Source organism: Oryctolagus cuniculus, chromosome 5 (genome assembly GCF_964237555.1).
Source record: "Oryctolagus cuniculus chromosome 5, mOryCun1.1, whole genome shotgun sequence".
NCBI classification, from domain to species: Eukaryota; Metazoa; Chordata; class Mammalia; order Lagomorpha; family Leporidae; genus Oryctolagus; species Oryctolagus cuniculus.
The window spans coordinates 169,141,223-169,165,670 of NC_091436.1; the positions used below are offsets into that span (position 1 = coordinate 169,141,223).

Here is a 24,448-nt window from a genome sequence, read left to right on the forward strand (position 1 = left end):
TCACCGTCACTGAGGCCAGTGTGTGTTGGGGGCACCAGGCCTGCACCCCAGCCTCCTCGAAGCCGCGTGATGGGCCTGCCGGCACCCCAGGGTGCGGTGGACTCTTAATCCCTTCAGCGGTCCCGTAAGGAGCTCGGGTTTCAGTGGTCTTCATCTAAATGCATTACGGGGAAGTCTGCTTTTACGTTTGGTAGCTTGTGAAGCTGAGTAAACTTGGGAGGACTGTATGTAAAGAAGCGCCTTAGGTCCGCCGCGCTGCAATGAGTCGTTGGAAAGTGGTTCTGACGTTCTGTGGATCCATCGCTAGTGCGTGGTCGTGTCTCTCACAGATGTCAGTGTGTCGGCCCAGCGCTTCCCAAGGAGGAGCTGTGCGCAAAGCGGTAAGAGAAAGATGATGGGTGCTTGACACTTACATGGCCTCCTCTGTTCCCTTCAGGGGTGGAGGACTGTGCAAGACCGTGAAATCATTTTTCTGGCCCTGCCGCGGCAGTCACAGGTGCGCTCGGATTCAGTGAATCTATAGCAGGGCGATGTTTACCTTGATAAGTTGGTATGGCCTGCAAATGATGATCCAAACGTCCAAATGACCCTCGGCAGAACGAGAGTTCCCCATGCCCCAGGGACCCAGGTGACTTAGAGAACGATTTCTTGTCAATCCTTTGATTTCCTGTGCTGATATCAGTTTGTTGCCTCTTTTTTTTTTTTTTTTTTTTAAGATTTATTTATTTGGAAGGTTGAGTGACAGAGATCTTTCATCTGCTGGTTCACTCCCCAAATGGCTTAGTGACCCAGCCTAATCCGGGAGCTAGCAGCGCCATCGGGGTCTGGCACTGTGTGGGAGGAGTGGAGCAGCGGGGCGGGAACCAGCTCTGATGTGGGCTGCGGTATCACAGGCAGTATCACAGCTGAACCTGCTGTGCGCCAAGGCTGGGCCCCGTGGGCTTTGCTCTGTTGCCCAGTGGCATTGCTGGGCCGTGTCTCGGGCACATTAGCAGGGAGCTGCGTGGGAGCGGAGCACCAGGACCTACGTCAGTGCTCTGGTATGGGGCTGGCATCTATACCTGTGCTGCCGTGCTGGCCCCGACTGTTAGCTTCTAAAGACGCTCACTAACCTGCTAGGTTGCATTCTTGCTTGTTCCACACGTATTTGAGAGCGCATTGTGTATGAGACCTACAGGAAATGAAGTTTTTTTTTGCAAAGGGTGACTTCCAGGGAAGGACTGTGACATTTCTAGTGGCAGGCAGCAGCAGGGTTGGGCCACAGGAAACTGCTGGTTACTGAGTTAGTCTGTCAGGAGCTTTCTGCTCCTTGTCCGGCTTGCCGGCCAGGGTTCCTAGGCTGGCACCTCCCACAGAGCAGGTGCTTACATTTGCAGAATGGATGGGGTTTCAGAGTTTTGGGCCAGTGTCTGTCGACAAGAAAGAATTTTGAATTGACTGGAATGAGGGTAACATTCATCACTTCGGTGGTGGTGTGCGATAATGGGGAATGTTCCCAGGCCCTGGGGAATCTGTTCAGGAACCTCTGGGATGGCTGAAATTGCACAATAGTTATGTCCACTTTAAAAATATGCTTCAGAGTGTGTTTATGGTAACTTAAAAGAATTATTGAGGCCGGCGCCGCAGCTCACTAGGCTAATCCTCCGCCTTGCGGCGCCGGCACACCGGGTTCTAGTCCCGGTTGGGGCGCCGGATTCTGTCCCTGTTGCCCCTCTTCCAGGCCAGCTCTCTGCTGAGGCCCGGGAGTGCAGTGGAGGATGGCCCAAGTGCTTGGGCCCTGCAGCCCATGGGAGACCAGGAGAAGCACCTGGCTCCTGCCTTCGGATCAGCACGGTGCCCTGGCTGCGGCGGCCATTGGAGGGTGAACCAACGGCAAAGGAAGACCTTTCTCTCTGTCTCTCTCTCTCACTGTCTACTCTGCCTGTCAAAAAATTTAAAAAATAAAAAATAAAATAAAAATAAATTATTGACACAGACAAACTGGAAGCAATTGTGGAGAAATGAGTCTTGAAGCTGCAGACGCCCCATGGGCATCCTTGGGTCTCAGTTTGAGAATCAGAGACTCGAAGGTGTTTTGGCGGGGCGGGAGGTCGAGGCTAGTGTTCTCTGGTGCTCAGGCTACCTCTGGCCTGCCTTGTGCACTGGAGGAGTGGGATGCAGCTTCTTTTCTTGGTTATTCAGAGAATGCGTGAAACCTTCCAACTCAGTGAATTCCATCCTGCTTAATACTTGTCTTATCCCGGGGTTGCTTTGGGGCCTGTAACTATTTTTGGTGTTTACATACTACTCAACAGACTAAGCTCTTGCTATGCAGGGATTAATTTCCAACCTTTTTATATCTCCCAATCTTAGGATATGTCTAACACATTAAACAGGAAACAATATTAGCCTGCCTTCAGAGGGGGCGTTTTCTTCTCAATAAACGGATAGCCGGAAGGCTGACACTGTGGCATAGTGGGTAAAAGCCACCATCTGCGGCATCGGTATCCCATATGGACATTGGTTCAAGTCCTGGCTGCTCTACTTCCCATCTAGCTCTCTGCAATGGCCTGTGAAAGCAGTAGAAGATGGCCCAAGTGCTTGGGCCCCTGCACCTGCATGGGAGACCCAGAAGACGCTCCCGGCGTCGGATTGGCCCAGCTCCGGCCATTATGGCCATTTGGGGAGTGAACCAGCGGGTGGAAGACTGCTCTCTCTCTGCCTCTGCCTCTCTATAATTCACCTTTCAATTAGATAAATAAATCTTTTTTTTTCTTTTTAAGCCGAGAACTTAGCTTTGTAGTACTGAGTGTAGTACAGCTGGAGTTCAGAGGAAGGAAGGCTGTGTTGTGGTGAGAGGGATCGGGAAGGCTTCGAGGAGGAAGGACCGTGATGGGGGAAGGTGTGTGAACAGCTGGGCTGCACACCAGGAGCAGAGGCCAGGGGCTGGTGCATGTGAGTGCCTTGAAGGTCAGGCAGGGCAACTTGGGACTGATTTGTTAGTTAGGTTTCTTTCTTTCTTTTTTTTTTTTTTAAATTAGGCCAACTCAGATGTTTCTGGAACATTCTTGAACTTAATACTGTTGGTAGCATTTAGGACTGGGTTGGACCATTCACTTTATTTTTGGTTTTGGGTGTAGCAATTCCTTCTGCTTGACTGTTTTCCACTTAGAGTAGATCTTGGTGCTGGTGATGAAAAGTACACTGCTGGCTGGACTAGTGGAGCCCGGGCTGTAGTTGATGGTGTCAGCGGCGCAGTGCGTGGCATATGTAGTGAGCACGCAGCGACAAGGGTGCCGCGTTGAAGGGTGTCCTTGGCTGCTGCCGCTCGTGCTGCTTCCGGCAAGCCTGTCCCTGTGTTTCTTCTCCAAGCTTGGATGAATTTTTAAAGGCCTTGTCCACTTTTAAAATTTTGTGATTTTGAATAGAATGTGATTTAACTTTCATTATTTTACTGACAGATAAAACAAGATATAAAGCCAAGAGTATTTGGCTTTCGTTTGATTTTAATGAAAGTCCCATGTGAGTGACATGATGTATGTCTGTTCAAGTCAGGGTCCCAGCAGGCATCACAGTTCATGCCAGATGGTTCAAATAAGGGAACTTTAAAATAGGCTCTGCTGCAGAGATGTGGAGAAGGTTAGGGAGTGGACAAGTGGTAGTGAGGTGCAAAGAGAAACTAACAACACCTGGAAGGGACAGAGAGCGAGCAGAGCCCCTGAGAGCCACGGGGAGGGCTGGGGCGTTCCTCGAGGTAGAGAAGCATGGCTGAAACGCGCAGGCCTGAGGCTGGGCCACTGCTGAAGTCCAGGCTGTCAGCCTCCCTGTGTCAGGCCCTCTTGTTTCTCCCACCTCCTCCACACCTGCTCTGGGAGGTCCAGGCTGTGAGCCTCCCTGTGTCAGGCCCTCCTGTTCCTCTCACCTCCTCCACACCTACTCTGTGAGGTCCAGGCTGTGAGCCTCCATCCTGTGTCAGGCCCTCCTGTTTCTCTCACCTCCTCCACACCTGCTCTGGGAGGTCCAGACTGTGAGCCTCCCTGTGTCAGGCCCTCCTGTTCCTCTCACCTCCTCCACACCTGCTCTGGGAGGTCCAGGCTGTGAGCCTCCCTGTGTCAGGCCCTCCTGTTCCTCTCACCTCCTCCACACCTGCTCTGGGAAGTCCAGGCTGTCAGCCTCCCTGTGTCAGGCCCTCCTGTTTCTCTCACCTCCTCCACACCTACTCTGTGAGGTCCAGGTTGTGAGCCTCCCTGTGTCAGGCCCTCCTGTTCCTCTCACCTCCTCCACACCTGCTCTGGGAAGTCCAGGCTGTCAGCCTCCCTGTGTCAGGCCCTCCTGTTTCTCTCACCTCCTCCACACCTACTCTGTGAGGTCCAGGTTGTGAGCCTCCCTGTGTCAGGCCCTCCTGTTTCTCTCACCTCCTCCACACCTACTCTGTGAGGTCCAGGCTGTGAGCCTCCCTGTGTCAGGCCCTCCTGTTTCTCTCACCTCCTCCACACCTACTCTGTGAGGTCCAGGCTGTGAGCCTCCATCCTGTGTCAGGCCCTCCTGTTTCTCTCACTTCCTCCACACCTGCTCTGGGAGGTCCAGGCTGTGAGCCTCCCTGTGTCAGGCCCTGTTGTTCCTCTCACCTCCTCCACACCTGCTCTGTTAGCTTACCAGGAAGTGCCGTTGTCTCAGCCCCTCTCGGGCCAGTACTTTCATTGCAGCATTGTCCTGAGGCAAATTCTCAGGCCTCTACCTCTGCAACAGCTGGCCGGGGTCGGTGGGACCAGCTGGGTGAAATCACAGGATCTAGATCTGTGCCCTGTAAAACCATGGTCAGCAGTGTCAACTGGGCCAGCAAGGAACACTCTGGAGTTCTCCTCGTCGTCTGTATCTAGAATTTTTTTTTACAGTTCTCAGCCCTCTCGTACATCATGCCATCTGCAGGTCTAGTGAATGGCTTGCCACCTGCTTCATAAACCAGAGCTGTCAGGATAGTCGCGTGGCTGATTCCGCCACAGCAACCTCCTCTCTCCTAGTCACAGTGGAAGAGACTGCATTCACGCGAGACCTGGCGCGTCCCTGGCTCTGGGTCTCATCCACTCCTGCCTCTGTCCTGTACTCCGTCTGGCTAAGGAGTCCTTCCTTTTGGCATTTACACATGGTTGGAGACAGCAACACTAAAGCAAAACAGAAAACAGTAGACTCCCGTGATTTCACATTCCGCTTTAAATTTTTTTCTCCTTTCTTCCCAGCCAAATCTCTTGGAATAGTCGTTTATACTCAGCTAATCCTCACCTATCCCACTGCTGTCGGTTTCCTACCCAGCAGAGAACTGAAGGTCAAGGACATTCATGACCTCCTGGTCACAAAGCTTGTTCCTCCCATTTCCCCAGTGTGTGGCCTGTGGCATAGCAAATTCTTAATATTTGTTTGCTTGGACTCAGCGAATCTGAGGGAATTTCCATTTCACAGTCCCGGTTGGCCTGTATCCATGTATTTTTCTTAGGTATAGCCGTGCAGCACTGTTAACCTTTTGAGGTTTTGGTTGACCATTCTTGGAAATGTCCCAGATCTTCTCAGTGGACTAAGCAAAGGTACTGACACGTTTTATTTGATGACTTAGTCTTGTGCAGGTCGAGTGGCAGGAACCCACTTCAGTATTTTTTTCTCCTGAAAAGATTGCGTTTTCTAAAATAACAGGAATGAATGTTTTCCATATCTAAGTGGAGCTAATGAAGAGGATGTGGTGGGGTGCTAAGTACAACTGGTAATAGATTTTCGAATGATGATGCTGTGCTTTTATGTGAAACTTTTCCTTCCATTTTGTTTTTGGAGGTGGGTTTATATTGGCATGCTTGGCTTTTTTATTTAAAGATTTTTTTTTATTTGAAAGAATTAGAGAGAGAGAGAGAGAGATCTTCCATCTTCTGGTTCAGTCCCCTAATGGCCACAACAACCAGGGCCGAGCCATGACAAAGCCAGGAGCCAGGAGCTTCTTCTGGACCTTCCATGTGGGTAGTACTTGGGCCATCTTCACTGCTTTTCCCAGGCCGTTAGCAGGGAGCTAGATAGGAAGTGGAGCAGCCAGGACATGAACTGGCGCCTACATGGGACGCCAGCGATGTATGCTTGGCTTTTGATGATGTCGTCAGTGTCCGGTGGCGGAATGAGAGGACTGGCCACCTTCAGACCTACAGCTTCTGACTGTGCCTGCAGGAAGACACTGCTGCTGAGACAAAAGACTTTCTAGTCCTGGGGAGTAAAGCAGACTTCACTAATGCTTCCAGTTAAAATGGAATCCAGTCTTGTTTCAAGAGAATACCTGGGTGATCCAGTGTGCATGCAGCAGATCCGTGCTGTGGGGGCTCCGAGAGCCGTGTTTTCAGCTTTTCTGTAACCCATTTTGCTCACCTCGTGCACAAACCTTAAAGCATTGCAATAGGAGACAAGATTCCCCCCCCCCCCCCCCCCCACAAATCCCCCGTCATCCTGCCATTCATAAGTCAGTATCCAGGGCCATTGATCAGCTACTTTGCTTGAGTTACAGATTTCCCCCCAAAAGCATTAAAATATAAATCCTTGTGCTTTCATCTGAAACCATGAAGAGTATATTTCAATTACGTTTCTGTATTGAGGTGAAGAAGGAAAAGAGGCCTAAAGAGAGGGCAGGCCAGCAGTGGTGTGTTGTCTCTCATCTGTCCGGTTCTGTTCCCTTCGGAGACCCTGGGTCGTCTTATCAGGCCCTGACCCTGTGCAGTTTGCACCTCTGGGCCCTCTCAGGTTTATGCATGATTATACTTTTGTTAACCATGACGTTGAGATGGAGCAGAAAGAGAAAGATGATTAACTTGGAAATCTCGACTAGAGTTCGTGACTGTGTCTCTGAGACCTGCCCCACCTGTGTTCTTAGATGCTACAATTTGTGGCAGGGCAGATGTAACTTGACTTTGAGTTTACAGAAAACTGTAGGACGGAAACCATCCCCTTGAACCCTCTGCTCAGTATATCTGGGAGGTTCCTTTGGGCGCAGCCCACCTACTGGGGGCAAGTCTATTCTAGGGTAGTTTGGGCAAGTCTGAGGGAAGATGTTGTGAATGCAGTAGTTTTGTTCTGCCATGATGGCTTCAGAGCCTGGCTGAGTGTAACTGTACTCTTGAAAGTTACTGCAGCCAGACTTCCTGGGGTCCTCTGGATCCAAGATGGCCCTTGTTAGACACGGGTGTGCACACGGAGGGCTACGTACGGCTCACCTTCTCCTGTGGCTGAGCGGAGCTGTGCTTGGGTTAGACTTGGTGATGCTGACACTGCTGGTTGGAATAGCATGGTGGAGGAGTGCCTGTTTGGGACTGGCTTTTTGGGTGATTTGGGGGGAAGATAGTCACTTTTATGTGGCCTGATCTGTTAGCTTTAACATAATGAGACCTCTCTTGGCCTGTTTAGGAAAGGTTTTCCAATTCTTCAGCGAAATAGAACTCAGTATCTTTCTGATTCCTGGCTTTCTCCCTCTAGTTGAACTGAGCCTTCAGGGCTTGGTTCAGATTTCTTTTGAAATCAGTGAAACTCTTTATTCCTAACAATAAAATTACTGCCTTTATGATTCTAAAGTTCCTTTTTAGTTATGGTTTCTTTTTTCTGATTTTCTTAATATTGCTATTAGTTAATTTTTAAAATATATTTTTAGACTGAAGGCCTATAAAAATAAAACAATTTATTGTCTTTTATTCCATCAGTAAATATTTTTAAGATTGTGCCACAATGAAATATGTGAAAATTAAAAATTTTCTGATCCTTGTTATCCAAACACTTTAAATTCATCCCCTCATGCTCTGTTAAAGAAAAAGAGGCAGAGGAGTTAAAACGAAGATAAATGTGTAAAGAAAATCCGGCATTTAAGTGCACATTATAAATTATAGGAAAAGGTGGCCTTTTGTCTTTATTTTAGTGAAATGCTTTTTACAATACTAATTTTCTCCTTTTCCCTGTGATGGATAGGAGGTTAATTGATGTTAAATGGATGCTTTGTTAATCCTTCATCAGCTACTAAATTGGTATGGGGGAGTCCAGGTCAAAACTACACAAGGCCATGACCAGCTTGTTTTCCCAGGGAGGTTTATGGATTCCGCCTCCTCCCGGCTTTGGGAGGCACAGGGCTCTCTCCAGCTGTACGCACAGTCGCCTGCCTCCCCTCCCCCTGCTGCCCCTCCCCCTCATCCTGCTCCCTCCCCCTGTCGAGTGACAGCTTGTGGATGTTGCGTGCGAGTGAGCTCAGCTGGCTGTGTGGTCTGAGTGTGTGGTCTCCAGCTCCGCCGAGAGGCTGCGAACAGGGTGGATGAGAGAGCAATACTGTTTACTTTAATTTATTTCGGATGCCGGAATTGTGCCCAGAGTTTCCCCTAAGCTTGATTCCGCAGCTCCAGCTTCAATCCCTCACAGCTGGGGCGCAGCCTGAACCGCATGGCGGCCGCCTCCCGGGAGGCGCTTTCCGTAGCGTCTGTCTGCTTGGTCCCTCGTGGTCAGAAATGTTGATGGCACTGCTGAGTGCAGTGCTTGTTTGGCTTTCACTATGTCAAGATATATGGCCTTGAAGAAATTTCTTTTGAGATAGGGCTAGAGAAGTAAAGCAGGAATTATAAGATAAACGACAAAGTTGATGTATTTTTAGAAACTAGGAAAGCTGTTACCCAAAATTTGGATCACATTAATCCAACTCAGCTCATGTAAAAGCATCTGGAAGTTAGGTGACATCTGTCATGTTTAGCAATTTTAATAAAATTAACCAATTTAAACTGACAGTTGATTCCTGACCTTTTTGGAAGAGCTGCATTGACACTGGCACGCCAGGCCAGCGTACTGTAGTTATTGTGTTTGTCAGCAGTGAGCTCTTCAGTTCATGGTAAAGAGTTGACAAGTTGAGACAAAAGAAACTTTGTTTTTATGTAATAGTATACATTTAGGACAGTATGCTTTTCGCTAATTCTTTCATTATGAATAGCTTAGTAATGTTTTCTTGATTTTGTTCCTCTTTCATTCCTGAACATTTTTGTGGAGGTGATCAAATGTTTTGTTATTTGAATAAACACATCTTGACTGTTAATATCACTTAGGACTTTGCATTGTTTAACTTCTTCACTTAGGACTTTGCATTGTTTAACTTCTTCACTTCCCTGTCTCCCTGGCGGTCCTGGCGGAGTGGAGTGGGTGTTAGCGATTCCCTGTTAAACACACCTTGGGGGCGGCGAGTGTGTGGCTCCCTGTTGTGCTGTTTTTTGGGTGCTCTTCTTAACCCCGAGTTTCAGTACAAGAGCTGATGCTGCAACCGCAGGAGGCAAAGCCTTCTCCCATGCCCTGGCACCCCTTTCCTAACCCCCATGGTTCCCTGTACCCTCGTCAGATCTGGTACTGGAAGACTGCAGAGACTCAGGAGTGTTGGGCACTTAGCTTTTATTGAACGTGTCACCCTGGGTGTCCTTTTCTGTTATTATTTGGGTTCCGTGTTTGTGGTGCTCTCAGGAGTTCTGAAGCAGGGTCTGTGTATTCGCAGCGCTCCGCAGCCCTTACCTCTCTCTAACTCCGGGAGAAAACCCAGCCGCTACTGTGCTCTGTGTCTGAACTTTCCTGTAAGTAGATTCATACATGCACCTTGTGGTCTTTTGTGACTAGGAGGACAAAATATGCGCATCACATTAGCTTATTTTATGACTCTCACCTAAGAATTATGTAGAAAAAATTATTGATAGATGATGATTATGTTCAAGTAATTGTAAATACAAATGAATTTGTATGAGAACTCTTTAAAAAGTTTGTGGGGAAAACTATGCCTGGGTTTCACAATTTTTGAACCAAAATAAAAGTATTTTAAAGATTATTTTTTAATTAAAGGCAGAGAAACATGGTGAGACCTCCCATCTTCTGGTTTACTTCCAGTGCCTACGACACCAGGGCTGGGCTGGGTCAAGTCAGGAGCCTGGAGCGTGAGCCGTGGTGTGCTCCTGCGGAGGAGGACAAGCATTGGGGAATGGGATTGGAAGCTGAGGAGCTGGGACTGGAGCAGTCACTTAGATAGGGCTGTGAGTGTCCTAGGGGCGACTTAAGTCCCCATGCCTAACACCTTCCCTTCAAATAGTCTTCTTTTTCAGTTTCACTTTCTCTGTGAGCTTTTTCAGGCATTCTTGTGTTTTGCAGACTTGGGACTATTTAACAGGAACTGTGAAATGCTCTCAGCTTGCATCTGGGAGAAGTGCCCCCTGTGTCTTTCCTGCAGCAGTCAGTCATTTAGGTGTCTGCTCGGAAGCTTTCTTGAGCTTCACCAACACGGATCCGTCGTTTACAGTTGGAACTCCAAGCACTTGGACCCTGCCTGGGCTGGGTCCTTCCTGGAACAGAACTCCAAGCACTTGGACCCTGCCTGGGCTGGGTCCTTCCATCCCGACCTGAGCTTGTATTGGGCTGAATCCTCCAGGACAGGACAGCGAGCGGGAAAAGGACTGGACGTCTGCTCTGTGGTGACCACAGTGGGGATTATGTTCAAGAACAGTTGACTCTTGCAAAGGCAGGAAAACGAGTACTTGTAGAACACAGTGCTTTGGCAACATTTATAAAACAGTATTTCCAAATACATTTCTATTGAAGATAAGTTCTTTACATTTTAAGAAAAATGTTAGTATTTATCTGACTTTTCATTTTTAGAGTTGAAAAGTTTAAATCTTTTTGTATTTTCCTAGTATTGTGCTTTTCTCTTTTTCATGTGGACTTGTTGAATCAGAAAATCAAACGTAACTATTTTGGCCTTGTTTTTATAGGATGTTTGAAAAATAAGTTTTTATAATATCAAGATTTATGAGGAGGGTAAAATTCATTTGAAACATTTAAAGAGTTTGAGAGAGAGGCAAGGCACATCAAAGATCTAGACCTACAAATGAGAATCTCTGGTTTTGAGGGCCTTCCGGTTAAAGATCAACCTGTCGTCAGCCCGACTGACTGACCGATAGAGGAGGATTTGTTCTGCTCAGATCGCTGGTTAATTTGTATTCATTTAAATATTTTCTGTGGCGTGACCTGTATTGAGGATCCAGGTGCTGCGACAAGTTGAGTAACCTTTTAGGATGTCATTAATAGATTGTCAGTTTCTAGACTAGTTTTTGGTGGTTCCTGTTGTACCACAGATTTATCAGTTTCAAAAATGGTGCCTGGGACACAGTACAGAATCAAGACGTGGCACCTGAAATAGAAGTCCAGCTGCCATCTCGTGGCTTCTGAGAGCTGGAGCTTCCCGAGGCTGAGCGGTGTGGTTGAGGAGCTGCAGGCAGAGCCTTTGCAGAGAGCCCATGCTGTCATCTTTTTTGTTTACTTCCTACCTTTACTGTTGGGGTGGGGGATATTGTTATTTGCTATAATCACTTTATTTTAGGGAGGAAAAGAGGGGGAGAGAGAGAAACGAGAGAGTGCTCCCATCCACTGGGTCACTCCCCAAGTGTTCTGAGCCAGGAGTTTGGAATGTAGTGTGGGTCTCCGGTGTGAATAGCAGAAACCCAATTACTTGAACCCTCACCACTGCCTCTCAGAGTCAAGAGCAGGATCCAGACATGCAACCCAGCACTCCTGTGTGACAGCTCCCACTCTCTCAAGATAACCGACTTGCAGAAGAGATAAGCAGGTCTACCCCAAAATCCTATCAGGCAGAACTGCCAAGCAGCAGTGTCCTGTGGTCAGTGTCCCCAAGGAAGCTGTCTATGGCCTTGACCCACATCCAGCAGGACTGCTCCCCACAGTGCAGTCTAAGGCCTGCTTGTGTTTCTGAGTTATGTACACTCTCATTGCTGCAGGAAAAAGCAGTGTAGCAGTTGCATTTAAAACCTCAATTCTCCTGACCCTTCCTTTTCCACAATTTTATTTTGCTGATAATGTTGAAACCCTCTTGCATCTTTCCCACCTTTTCTCTGTAGTAGTGCAAGCTTACAAGCCTGTATAAAGGTAGGTTTTGTTCTATTGTTCTTTTAAATCAGAGCATTGGTTGGATCCTGATTTTCACACATTAGCTGTGTCACAATTTTTGAGACAATGTGCAAAAATTGAACTTGGGCTAGATACAGAGCCTTGTAGAGATACAAGCTAAAATATTTGTACATGAAATGATGTGATGTCTGGGGTTTCTTTAAAGTTCTCCCTCAGAAACTATAAAAGTGTTGAGGAGGAGTGTTTCAAACAGGAGACAAAATATTGAGGACAAGTGATGGGACAGTGGGGGTTCCCTCTGATTTTCTTTTGTGTATGCTTAAGATTTCCATAATAGAAATCAAAAAGAAATCTCACCAGGAGATTCAGGGTAGTGTGTATCTAGGCCTGGTTCTGAATCCCAGTGTTGCTACTGATTAGCTGTGACTTTGGACGAGCTGTTAAATCTCTGATAATCTCATTCTTGTTACTAAAACACCTAGCATTCTAGCATACTTCCTTCTAGGAACTTTGTACATATAGTATATTGGACTGTCTATCTAAATTCATGTCTTTTTTATTAATTTGTTTTAAATATTCTCTCGGTCTTCTGTATGTTTCCTGTTTCACTGGCTGCACAGTATTTCCTTGCCTAGATCATTACATTTTACACAACTCATTTTCTAGTTGTTTCTGTGTTGTTTCCTTCAGGTTGAAAACATTTTTCCAGTTATGGGAATCTTCAGGCCTACTGCCTATCCTTATGGTTTGGACTATTTCGGTCACTGTCACCTTTCAAGTGTGTGCTTCAAGTCGTGTAGAAACAGTCCTAGGGGCTGACACATTTTGCCAAGTTGCTGTGGTGGAAGGGTTTGTACCGTGGGGTAGGGGAGCCCTACATGGGTTCGCTGGCCACAGGGGTCATCCTTCCACCCAGTCCCACGTAGACCTTCCACCCTGACCGCTATGATGTACCTTTGCTGAAGGTGCTTCTAGGTTTCTTTGGTTTAATTAAAATTATATTTGTATTTGACTTTTCAAATAACCAAGAATTTTTTATTGACATTTGAAGTAAATAAGAGAGAAAATGAAGCTGTGGATTGTTACTGAGCCATTTTTGGGATTGGAGCTAATATGCTAGGAAACAAAGCAGTTGTTTGTTTGGGATGGAGTAGGGCGTGCCCTTCCGTTGTCGGGACTGTGTCTGCTGGGCAGTGTCTGGGATTTCCCCTCTTGTTTCGGCAGGTGGTGTTGTGGCTCTAAAGAAGGAGATTCCCTGTTTGTTGCTGAGACCACCGTCCAGCCTGGCTCCTGGCAGCTAATGGTTGCTGTACTGTGTCCAGCCCTCTCTACCTTGCTTCTTAGGCGAATTCCCTAATCTCTCTCCATTCTCTCTTAAAATGTTTTCTTGCTGGAAACACTGTAAGGCCGTCCCCACCTAGTCTGCGGTGTGGCAGCAGTCTCTGGTCCACCTAGCCCACAGGCACCTAGAGTTGGTGTCGGAGTTTTATATTACTTTTTGTGTTGGGCATCTTCGGTACGTGTGAAGTTAGCTGTTGTTACTTCTACTTAATCTGAGACAGATGATACGATTAAAGAGACCTGAATAAATCCTGTGGTGAGCATGTGATTTTATGTCCTCTAACTCCTACCTGTGTCTTTTCTACCCGTTTTGTGTCTTAAAGTAGCGTGACAAGTGGGCTTGTCTGACAGAAGTGTGGTGTATTGACAGCAGTGCTCTTGACCACACATCATTCAGTTTTCCTTGTACTGCTTCCAACTGTCGGCGGTGTCCGTAGTGCGTGGTCACACTGAAAAGCGGTCAGGGAGGGAAGCGCCTCTGGGACACGTCTCTGGTGCCCCTCCCTCTGAGGACATCATGAGGGGCCCATGCTGTGTGTAGCGCGAAAAGCCACTACCTGTGCTGGCTGCTCCACTTCTGACCCAGATCCCTGCTGATACACCTGGGAAAGCAGTGGAAGACGGCCCAAGTGCTCAGGCCTCTGCACCCATGTGGGAGACCCTGAAGAAGCTCCTGGCTCCTGACTTTGGACGGGCCCAGCTCTGGCCAGTAGGAGCCATTTGGGGAGTGAACCAGCAGATGGAAGACCTCTCTCTCTCCCCCTCTCTCTATAACACTGCCAGCCCCTCCCAAAAAAGGACAGCATGGTGTGTGTGTGTGTGTGTGTGCGCATGTGCGTGCACAGGATAGCCTCTGGAGCCAGATTGGGTGGGAATCCTGCTCTGCTGGTGGTTGGTTCTGGGGCACTGGGAAAAGTACTTCATGGGCCATCCTCATACAGCAGTTACGGGGATTAAAAGTCACTGCCTGCAAAGAACATGGAAAAGGGCTCGCGTATTATAAGTGCTCGGTAGATAGAGCAGTGCTGTTATTGTTAACATGTAAGATATGGGACTGGCGCCGTGGCTCACTTGGTTAATCCTCTGCCTGAGGTGCCCATATGGGCTCCATGTTCTAGTCCCGGCCGGTTGCTCCTCTTCCAGTCCAGCTCTCCGCTGTGGCCCGGGAGGGCAGTGGAGGATGGCCCAAGTGCTTGGGCCCTGCACCCACGTGGGAGACCAGGATAAGCACCTGGCTCCTGGCTTCGGATCGGCGTAGCTCCGGCTGTAGCGGCCATTTGGGGGGGTGAACCAACGGAAGGAAGACCTTTGTCTCTGTCTCTCTCACTGTCTAACTCTGTCAAATAAATAAAAAATAATAATTGAATACAAAAGCTAGCTTTAGAAGGAATCTGACATTAATGATGTGGGTACACTCATTTAAAAAAAGTAAGATACATTAGCTGTTGATTAAAGGTTAGTTACAATATGACATTATTTGTATTGTTTCTTTTTTCTTTTTTTTCTTTTTTGACAGGGTGGACAGTGAGAGAGAGAGACAGAGAGAAAAGTCTTCCTTTTGCCGTTGGTTCACCCTCCAATGGCCGCCACGGCCGGTGCGTTGCGGCCGACGCACCGTGCTGATCCGAAGGCAGGAGCCAGGTGCTTCTCCTGGTCTCCCATGGGGTGCAGGGCCCAAGCACTTGGGCCATCCTCCACTGCCTTCCCAGGCCACAGCAGAGAGCTGGCCTGGAAGGGGGCAACCGGAACAGAATCCGGCGCCCCGACTGGGACTAGAACCCGGTGTGCCGGCGCCGCTAGGTGGAGGATTAGCCTGTTGAGCCGCAGCGCCTGCTGTATTGTTTCTTATTCTGTATTGAAAAATCTTAAGTATTAAGGCTAGAGCTGTTAAGTTTTAGGATTTTGGTATTCAAAGAAGGCAAGAAAACCAATTAAAGTAGAAAAGACTTTATTTTAGTGGGGGGCAGAAATGGGGAAGAGGTAAAGAGAGTAGGAGTTGAACCTACCAGAACAGAGGGCAGGGGTTTGAAGCCAGGCAGTCCCTTCTTAAGTAGCTTATTGGGAGACGTACAGAGTGCCGCATGGTTCCTGATAAGGCTCTTTGGTGACGTTGTCAGTGCACTGAAGTAGGGGTTCAGAATGTCGCAGGTGCAGGGCTTTCCTGAGCAGTCAGCGTTCCACTAGCCTTTAAATTATCTGCACCCCGTATCATAAGGCCTGGGGGTTCAGGCCCAGTGACCTAATGGGTTCTGTCAGACCTCCGTGGCCCCATAGGTTTTAACAAGAACCATATTTGTTGCTAAGTACATACCTCAGATGCTACCTGTGTAGTGTGCATGAAAAACTCAAGCCACTGTGTAAGGAGCCCAGGTCCCCATACGGTGTAGTGTGGAAACTGCACTTGTCAGGGACTCTGTGGAGTTGGAGAGTTTGGAAGCAGCAGGTGGCGTGAGGCCCTCTCACTCTGAGTGGAGAACACTGGTCTCACGGACTCTGAAGAGTCAGGGTTCAGCCATGCTGGATCCTGCTGTCTGTGTCACTCACCTGCCTTGGGGAGATGATGAAGTAATCCAACAACACTGCTGCTGTGGGCAGAGCCCCTGCAGTGCCCAAGAGTTTCTAAATCTAAATATCCTTAATATCCTTTACTTTCTCTGCCTCTCCTCAAGACTTTTTTTTTTTTTTTTTTTTTTTTGTGAAAAGAGGATTGGGATTGACTTTCTCTGTGGCCCAGAAAAGGACGGACCGGGAAAATGCCAGCTGTTGCTGGTGGAGGACAGTGTGTTACAGCTCCCAGCAGGAGAGGCACGTTCAGCCCCGCTGGGGTAGGTCAGGCGACCAGGGAGAAATCTTGGGCCAGAGCCTTTAGTGTGATTTTCACAGGAAGGCAAGGAATGGGCATGGCGGCATAGGCGAGCTGGCCAAGTTTAGGATTGGAACTCTGATCATTTTGCAGGGCTGCAGGCTGTGGGGATGCTCCTTACTTGGCTGAGGAGAGGGTGTCTGGGACTTGGAGCCTGATTAAAGAGAGGGGACTCTGAACAGCTGGTTTGCATATCAAAGGTGTGCTCCCTGGCCAGTGCTCTGCTCTGAGAAGACCCTTAGAGGGCCAGTTCCTTCCTGCTCAGCCAGGCTTCAGGAAGTCACAACATCATAAAGCAAACAACCAAAAACACCCTGAACGCATGATTCACACAGGAGCCCAGACTTTGTACCACAACCTCAGGAGTTTGTAGCGGAGTGGCGCAAACATCAGGCAGAGCAGTGATTGTTACTACCAATGAGAAAAGGCAGAAATGTGACCTAGGGAAGATTGTGGGGAAAGCGTGTGTGAGCTAATTGCTTCTGCCAGTTATATTACATTTCTCAGATTTGCTTTCTCGTCACAATGGACAGACTCATTTTTGTTGTTAGGCTTTGAGAAATGTTTGCAGTCGCATTTTGTACAAGGTAATTTTTTCTTTTTTCTTTTTTCTTTTTTTTTTTTTTTGATAGAGTGGACAGTGAGAGAGAGAGAGAGAGGAAGGTCTTCCTTTTTCCGTTGGTTCACTTGGCCATGGCTGCTGCGGCCAGCGCACTGCGCTGATCCGAAGGCAGGAGCCAGGTGCTTCTCCTGGTCTCCCATGGGGTGCAGGGCCCAAGCACCTGGGCCATCCTCCACTGCACTCCCGGGCCACAGCAGAGAGCTGGACAAGAAGAGGAGCAACCGGGACAGAATCCGGCGTCCCGACCGGAACTAGAATCCGGTGTGCTGGCGCTGCAGGCGGAGGATTAGTCTAGTGAGCCGCGGCGCCAGCTGGTAATTTTTTTCTTTTAACAGGATATGTGAACCCTCTGAGGAAACATGGCCAAAATGCTAGCTAGCTACAAGAATAAATAAATGTCACTTCCAAAGCTAAACAAATTATATATTTTTAACAGAATTATTGAGGGAAAGGTAGTAATCATGTCAGCAATCCTTATCACTTATTGGAACCACTTGTTCTATAATTATTCTCACTTTAAAAAACTCATTCTGATCCTTGAATTATCTACTTAGTTAATAGTGATTCAAATGTTGCTCACTGGATGTGGCTTTGACATTTTTGCTTAAGTTGTAACTCAGAGTTTGTTAGTTCTGTTATTCTTTAAACCTGGTACAGTAATATAAAACTTGATTCAAAGCAGTGATAGCTCTTCAGTTTCCCATTTTGCACTATGGCGAGCTGCAGGAAGCCGTTCTTACCAGCATTTGTATATACATTGTTAGGTTGCCACACCTGTCTGGAACCTAGAAGGCTAATACAGACGTCAGAATGGCAAGCTTTGTTACTGTACAACACCCTGAACTAATTGGAGGTGTTGCTGTGAGAACCCCTAGCCCAGGTGCACTCGCCCAACACGCAGAGAGCCAATCACTGACATTGAGGTGGTGGAAGACAGTAGGGATTTATTGCAAAGCACAGAGCAAAGAGCCAGGCAGCTATTGCTTCATTCCCATCACAAGGAGTTAGGGGCGAGGGTTCTTATAGGTGGAAATCAGGGCGGAGGTGCGTGGTCAGCTCCTGCCCAGGTTCCTGATTGGTCAGTGATGCTCGTGACCTACCTTTGGTTGATGATGTGGGACTTCAGTGGATCTTGGAGAGTGGGGAATGTGTTACACACACGTGGTGGTTACCTTCTGCCCCAGACCTGGAATTCCCCTAAACAGAGCCCTCTGGACAATGCTGGCCAACGAGGTTTTATCTGCAATAGAAGCAAATGACTTCTTGAGTCTGGTATTAGAACCTTGTAGGGCCAACTGTGTCACACCCTCAATTCAGCAAATTCCCTTTGATAAAGATCAGGCACGTACACGTTAGGCTGAAGGAGACAGATAACAGACTGTGTCCTGCCTTTCTGTTAGAGGGGTTTGTTTTCAGCTTCACACCTAGAAGCCTTCTTGGAGTCTGCTGGTGCTTCTTTTAGGTAGGGATCAGAAAACAGACGGCTTTGTAAGGGTTGGAGTCTGGGCACATGGCATCTGTCACTAGGGAGGTGGTTTCTTCCTCTGTCAGAGGTGAGCATATAGGACATGATGCCAAGGTAGGTTATGGTGGTGAAGCTGGGAGTTTGAGGGCAAGGGAATCCTCCCTGGAATTTGCCGGATTCTGGGCCTCATTCTCGTTCTTGCCCGTGGGATGCCCTGGAAGTGGCGACTCAGTCTGACACGCAGATCTCTGGGGCATCTGTTCCTGGGGGCAGGCGCTTTCTCTGGGAGATGACCCTTCTTCCTTCTCCAGGGGCGTTTGGGGTTGATGAGGACATGTTTGAGCAGCACAGTTGGGTGTGTGTATGGTGTTCATGTGTTTAGCGTCTTGGAGTGCACAGACCATCCTCACACAAAGCACAGGCGTGTCCACACTGTGACTGCTGCGGCCAGGGAGAACCCCCAGCCTTGGAGGAGGAGGAGCACAGGGAGCTTGGGGTTGTTAGAATTATCAAACCAAGGCTTTGAAACAATTATGATTGTGTACCAAAGGCAACATGCAACAGATGAGCTTTATCATCAAAGACATGGAGACTTACAGAAATAAAGAAGAACTGACAGAAATGAAGAATGCTTTTGACAGGCTCGTCAGTAGACAGGGCATAACTGAGGAAGGAATCAGCGAATTAGAAATGGCAATGGTAACTTCAAATGGAAAGAGAAGACTGAAGAAAGCAGGGTGAGATATCCAGGAGTTGTGGACAACCACAAAAATGTACATACATAATGGAACGTCAGGAGGAGAAGAGAGAAAGGAACAGATGAAATATTTGATGTAATAATGGCTGAAAGTTTTCTAGACTTAAATGATAGACACCAAACCACAGATCTGGGAAGAGCACAGCATCAGGCAAATGTGAAAACAACAACAACAATAAACAGAAACTATACTTAGGCCTATAGTATTTATACTGCAGAAAAATTTAAGAGAAAAAGAAGTAGAAAGGAGCTGGGGCATGGGGGAGTGGGATGGGGAAGACCTCACTTAAAGAGTGACAAGGATGAAAATTTCATCAGACGTCTCTTCAGAAACAGGCAAATAAGTTAAAAGTCCACCAGCATAGAATTCCACATGCATGAAATTATCTTTGAAAGGCGAAGGAAAAACAAAGTCTTTCTCAGACAAAATTGAGGGAATTAATTGCCCATAGATTGCCTTAAATGTTAAATTCTTTAGAGAGAAGGGAATTGATAGAGGTCAGAAAATCAGACTTGTATCAAGAAAGGCAGTGTTAAAGAAGGAATAAATGAAGAGTTTCTTAGGCTCCTTCTGTCCCACCTCCTGCCCATACTGGCATCATGACCAGCACTCAGAACCCAGTCATTGCCAAATCCTAGAGACAAAGAGCACGATGCAGTGTTGGCATAGAAGACTTACAGCCACCGTCTTTACGTTTAGAATATAGCACAATGAACTTAGTAGATTCTGTGGCTCCTAGAAGGGAGGAATCTACTCCTAAAATTGGATATGATAAATAAGAAATAAAAATATGATGAAAGTATCTTTCCTCCAACTCTGTAGTTGTAATAATTACCTTATTTTTGATTTATACAACAGAACATTTTCTCTTTTTTTTTTAAGATTTATTTATTTTTTATTTGAAAAGCAGAGTTACAGAGAGAGATTTTCTGTCCGCTGGTTCACTTCCCAAATGGCCTCAACAGCTGGAGTTGGGCTGGTCTGAAGCCAGGAGCCCGGAGTTTCTTCTGGGTCTCCTATGTGGCTGCAGGGGCCCAAACATTTGGCCATCTTCTGCTGATTTCCCAGGTGCATTAACAAGGAACTGGATTGGAAGTTGAGCAACTGGGACTCAAACCAGTCAGATGGGATGCTGGCACCACAGGCGGTGGCTTTACCCACTATGCCACAGAGTAGGCCCCAGAACAGAGCTTTTCTTAAAATATTGTGCTGCCAGGTAAGTTGTGGCATCATTCTGTGACTACTCAAATTAAAAAGATGAATATTTTTAAAAAGATTTATTTATTTATTTGAGTGAGAGGGAGAGAGGGAAAAACACAAAGAGAGAGGGAGAGCTTACATCTGTTGGTTCACCCCCCAAATGGCTTAAATGGACTAGGCTGTGCCAGACCAGGCCAAACCCAGGAGCCCCAAACCCTACTTGTGCCTCCCACATGGATGGCAGTGTGTTGGAATGATGAAGGTGATCTTGGTTCTTACTCAATCAAAAAATAATTTCCACAGGGACAGGGACTGCGACCAAAGCAAGATTTACTGAAAGTGAGAAAGTGACTCCAAGGGATGAGTTGCCCAAGAAGCTTGCCAGTGCTGGCTCTTTTTATACACAAAGTGATTGGCCCCTTTCTGAAACGCAGCCCTAGATTCAGTCAATCAGGGGAGGGGCAAAAAACAGGCAATCAGAAGGCAAGGATAGCAACCAATCAGGACTAGAATGACCAATCAGAAGACTAGGATAGCAACCAATCAGAAGGCAGGGATTGCAATCCTGTCTAGCCTCATGATAAAACTAAATGTGGTTAAGACTCCCCAAATGGCCACAATGGCTGTGACTGGGCCAGATCAAAGCCAGGAGCTTCTTTAGGTCTCCCCTGTGGGTGGCCGGGGCCACTTGGGCCATCTTCTGTTGCTTCCCCAAGCACATTAGCAGGGAGTTGCATTGGAAGTGAAGCAGATGGGACTCGAACCAGCATACATATGGGATGCTGGTGCCACAGGTGGTGATTTTACATGCTGTACCACACTGCCAGCCCCAATATACTTGTCCTTAAGGAACAAATAGACTAGTTGGAGATTCGTTGGCGAGTGTTTATTCAGCATCTTTGGGTGCCTAGCACCAAGCAAGTATTGAAGAAGTAGCCTTTTCCTCTCATGTGCTGAATGGTGGAGACAGGCTCAGAGGAGGAGCAACTCATTCAATATGGAGAGGAGTGATGTTAGATCGGTGGGATGTGAAAGGGAAGCTGAGTGAGATCAGGCAAAAAAAAAAAAAAAAAAAAAAAGAATAGTGGGGGGCCGGTGCTGTGGCGTAGAGGGTAAAAAGCCGCTGCCTGCAGTGCCGGCATCCCATAGGGCGCTGGTTCATGTCCCGGCTGCTCCACTTCTGATCCAGCTCTCTGCTGTGGCCTGGGAAAGCAGAGGAAGATGGCCCAGGTCCTTGGGCCCCTGCACCCACGTGGAAGACCTGGAGGAAGCTCTTGTCTTCAGATCGGTGCAGCTCTGGCTGTTGCAGCCAGTTGGGGAGTGAACCAGCAGATGGAGGACTTTCTCTCTCTCTCCCTTTCTCTCTCCCTCCCTCTCCTTCTCTCTGTGTGCCTCTTAACTTTCAAATAAATAAATAAATCTTTAAAAAAATTAGTGGATTCTCCAGTGAAATTATATTATGTGTATTAGCCAGCCACTTCTCCAAACTAGATTCCAAATGAGTTAAATAATGAAGTTACTAAGAACATTACATTGAGTACCTGACACATGGAAAGCATGACTGTAGAAGAACTGAAGAAAAGGTCAGTAGGTTGAAATAAAAAGATTGGGTATCTCCTGAGGGCCGAGAGCACCATAAACAATGTGAAAAGCCAGATGATAAACGGGGCCGATGCCTGAGGGACAGGGTTAATGGTCTTTCTAGAGATCAAGAAATAACAGGGTTAACGGTCTTTCTGGAGATCAAGAAATACAAACCCGTAAAACATGCTAAGAGTGTGAAAACGGAATGCACACGGTCACAGTTATTTTACTCCTAACAGATTGCTACAGACAGAACATTGTGGGTACCCGGTGCTGCTGGTGGGAAGGTGTGTCCATAGCCCAGGTTGCTGGTGCATACCAGGGTTTAAGTGTGCATGCTTTACAAGCAATTTCTCTTTAAATTTAATGCAAGGAAATAGTTTAGTAAATGTGCAAAAATATTTTGTACAAAAATGCTCACTTAAATGTCAATTTTGGCATCATTAAATGATTATGCTTCCACATAGTAGAAAATCAGGCAGCCATGGGCTTGATGTAGATTTGTTTCACTGTCATTGAGGAAATGTCTGTATTATACTTTATTTGTAAAGATGAGGTGGCAAAATATGCCTAGTATGTGGCAGTTTTAGAAAACTCACATAACTACATATCTGCGTAGACGTCTCGGTCCAAGAGGGCAGTGTAGCTACGGAACGAGTGAAAAGGAGCTGGTTACTGAGCGCTGCTCTGTCTTCGTTGTTGTAACACCAGGAGTTTCTGCAGGGTAAGGCCTGTTGGGTGTCTGGCCAGAGGGGAACCCGTGACGCCTTTCCTTAGGCAGGAAGGGGCTCGCGGGTGGGCAGGCCCGGGAGCGAGCCCGTGGGCAGGCGGAACCCCGGGGCGGGCCCTGCGTGGGCCCGGGGCAGCCCGGAGGCTTTACAGCGGGGACCGGAAGTGCGTGGCCGGACGCGCCGTGCTCTGCGCGTGCGGCCGCCATCGCAGCGCCATGAAGTTTCGCGCCAAGATCGCGAGAGGGGCTTCCTGGAGCGCTTCATCCGCGTCCGCAGCACCTTAGCGAGGCTAGCCAAGGGCTCGGTGCTCCGCGTGAGCGCGCACGGGCTGCGCTTCGGCTCTGCGGAGCCCAGGCTGTGGTGTGAGGTGCGGCCAGGCGCCTTCTCCCAGTTCCGCGTGGAAGGGTCTCCGAGGAGCGCGACGAGCTCTACCTGGCGCTGACGGCGGCGCACCTGTCCGCGGCCGTGCGGAGCGCGGGGGCGCCTCCTGCGTGAAGCTGCAGCTCACCCACAGCTGGTGCACGGCCTGCGGTGAGGGTGCTCCCGCGGCGGGCCTGGGGCTGCCCCGCCTCGTGTGCTGGCCCCCGCCGTGCGCGTGCGCCTGCCGCCGCCGAGGACGCTGAAGCGCATCGTGGAGAGGATGGCGGGCGTGGGCGGGCGTGGGCGAGCGCATGCTGCTGGAGGCCTGCCCGCAGGGCCGCCTGCGCCTGAGCGTCGAGACGAGCCTGGTGTCCATCCATCGAGAATCTCGGGAGCCCCCCGGGGCCCTCGCGGCAGGGGTCTGCAGACCCAGACCCAGACCCAGACCCAGAGAGCGTGGCGCAGGTGCGCGTGGATAACCGGAAGCGTCTGCAGTTTCTCGAGGTCCAGCAGATGAATCCCACAGCAGCGGTGTGCAGTGTTTTGAGAGAGACTCTTCTCCATCTTGTTTGCTTCACGAAATATCTCTCGAGTATTTCATTCCGGCCTTATGAAAATCCAGCCAACTTGGATTTTTGTTTTCAAAGCTGGAACCAGACCCTGAGTGACTTAAGTTGAGCTTCTGCACACCCCCTGACTTATGCAGTCAGTATTTTGTTGAACTTCTCCTCATTTGGAAAATTTATGTTCTAAAAAAAAATCAATGGTGAGATAGTTGGATGGGTTATCTTTTTATTTATTGATAAGGTTTGTCAGTTAGATGATTTTCTTATTCATCTTTCATTGGGAAAAAAGAGCACTGTTACAAAATAAAAAATATTTAAATCCTTAAACAATGTGTCAGTATTTTATTATAAAATGGAACTGTTTAAATGTGAAATTTATCCCTCTAAAATAACTATGGGCATTTTCTTAGAGACTTCTTGATTTAAGGAGCTCAGTTTATCTGAAAGATACAAGGTATTCATTTAGTATTTGTATGCAATACATATTCTTTGTCAAGCTATGTGTGATTTTTCAGGATATATCAGTGTGTGTATGGTTTTAGATTTGTCATCTTCAGTTTGAAGTGGTTGCATTTTGTTTGTCTTTTTTCATATGTATCAAATATAAAAAATTATGAAATGGTTAAATTTATGTGGTCAGAGATACTGCTTGAATAAATTTTGGCAAGCCAGATTTCTGGACTATCATCCTGCATCCCCCTAACTCTCCAACCCCCAGTTTTCTGCTACTCTTGTTGATAGAAATAAGCAGGTGACATAAAATGATGAATGTTGGGTTTTTTCGGGGCAGAATATAGTGACCTGGGCCTGAGAGACACAGGCCAGAAGACTTAATGAATCTTGGAAAGTGTTGCAGAGTAGTCAGATTTAGTCATAATGTATGTGTTTTATGACAGTAAGTTTTCATTTATCATCACACAGTGAACGTAAGGTGGGCTTTAGGTAAGCGGGGAGGATTTCTCATAGGCTGGGTGTTGCTTTCGAATACGATTGTTTACAAATCTTCAGGATAACTGAAAAGAAGGCTACGATGGATTTTAAG

At 47.7% G+C, this 24,448-nt stretch overlaps 2 protein-coding genes across 5 annotated transcripts in view; both read left to right on the top strand.

Annotated features, from left to right (window-relative positions):
• Nucleotides 1-24,448, top strand: part of EXOC2 (exocyst complex component 2) — a gene marked incomplete in the record, with an annotated part of 247,499 nt that overhangs the window by 488 nt on the left and 222,563 nt on the right.
• Nucleotides 645-23,733, top strand: HUS1B (HUS1 checkpoint clamp component B). The gene is given in 4 exon segments (XM_051834674.2): nucleotides 645-22,717; nucleotides 22,720-22,884; nucleotides 22,887-22,955; nucleotides 22,958-23,733. Coding segments are annotated over 4 exon segments (402 nt in total). The 5' UTR covers nucleotides 645-22,695; the 3' UTR covers nucleotides 23,104-23,733.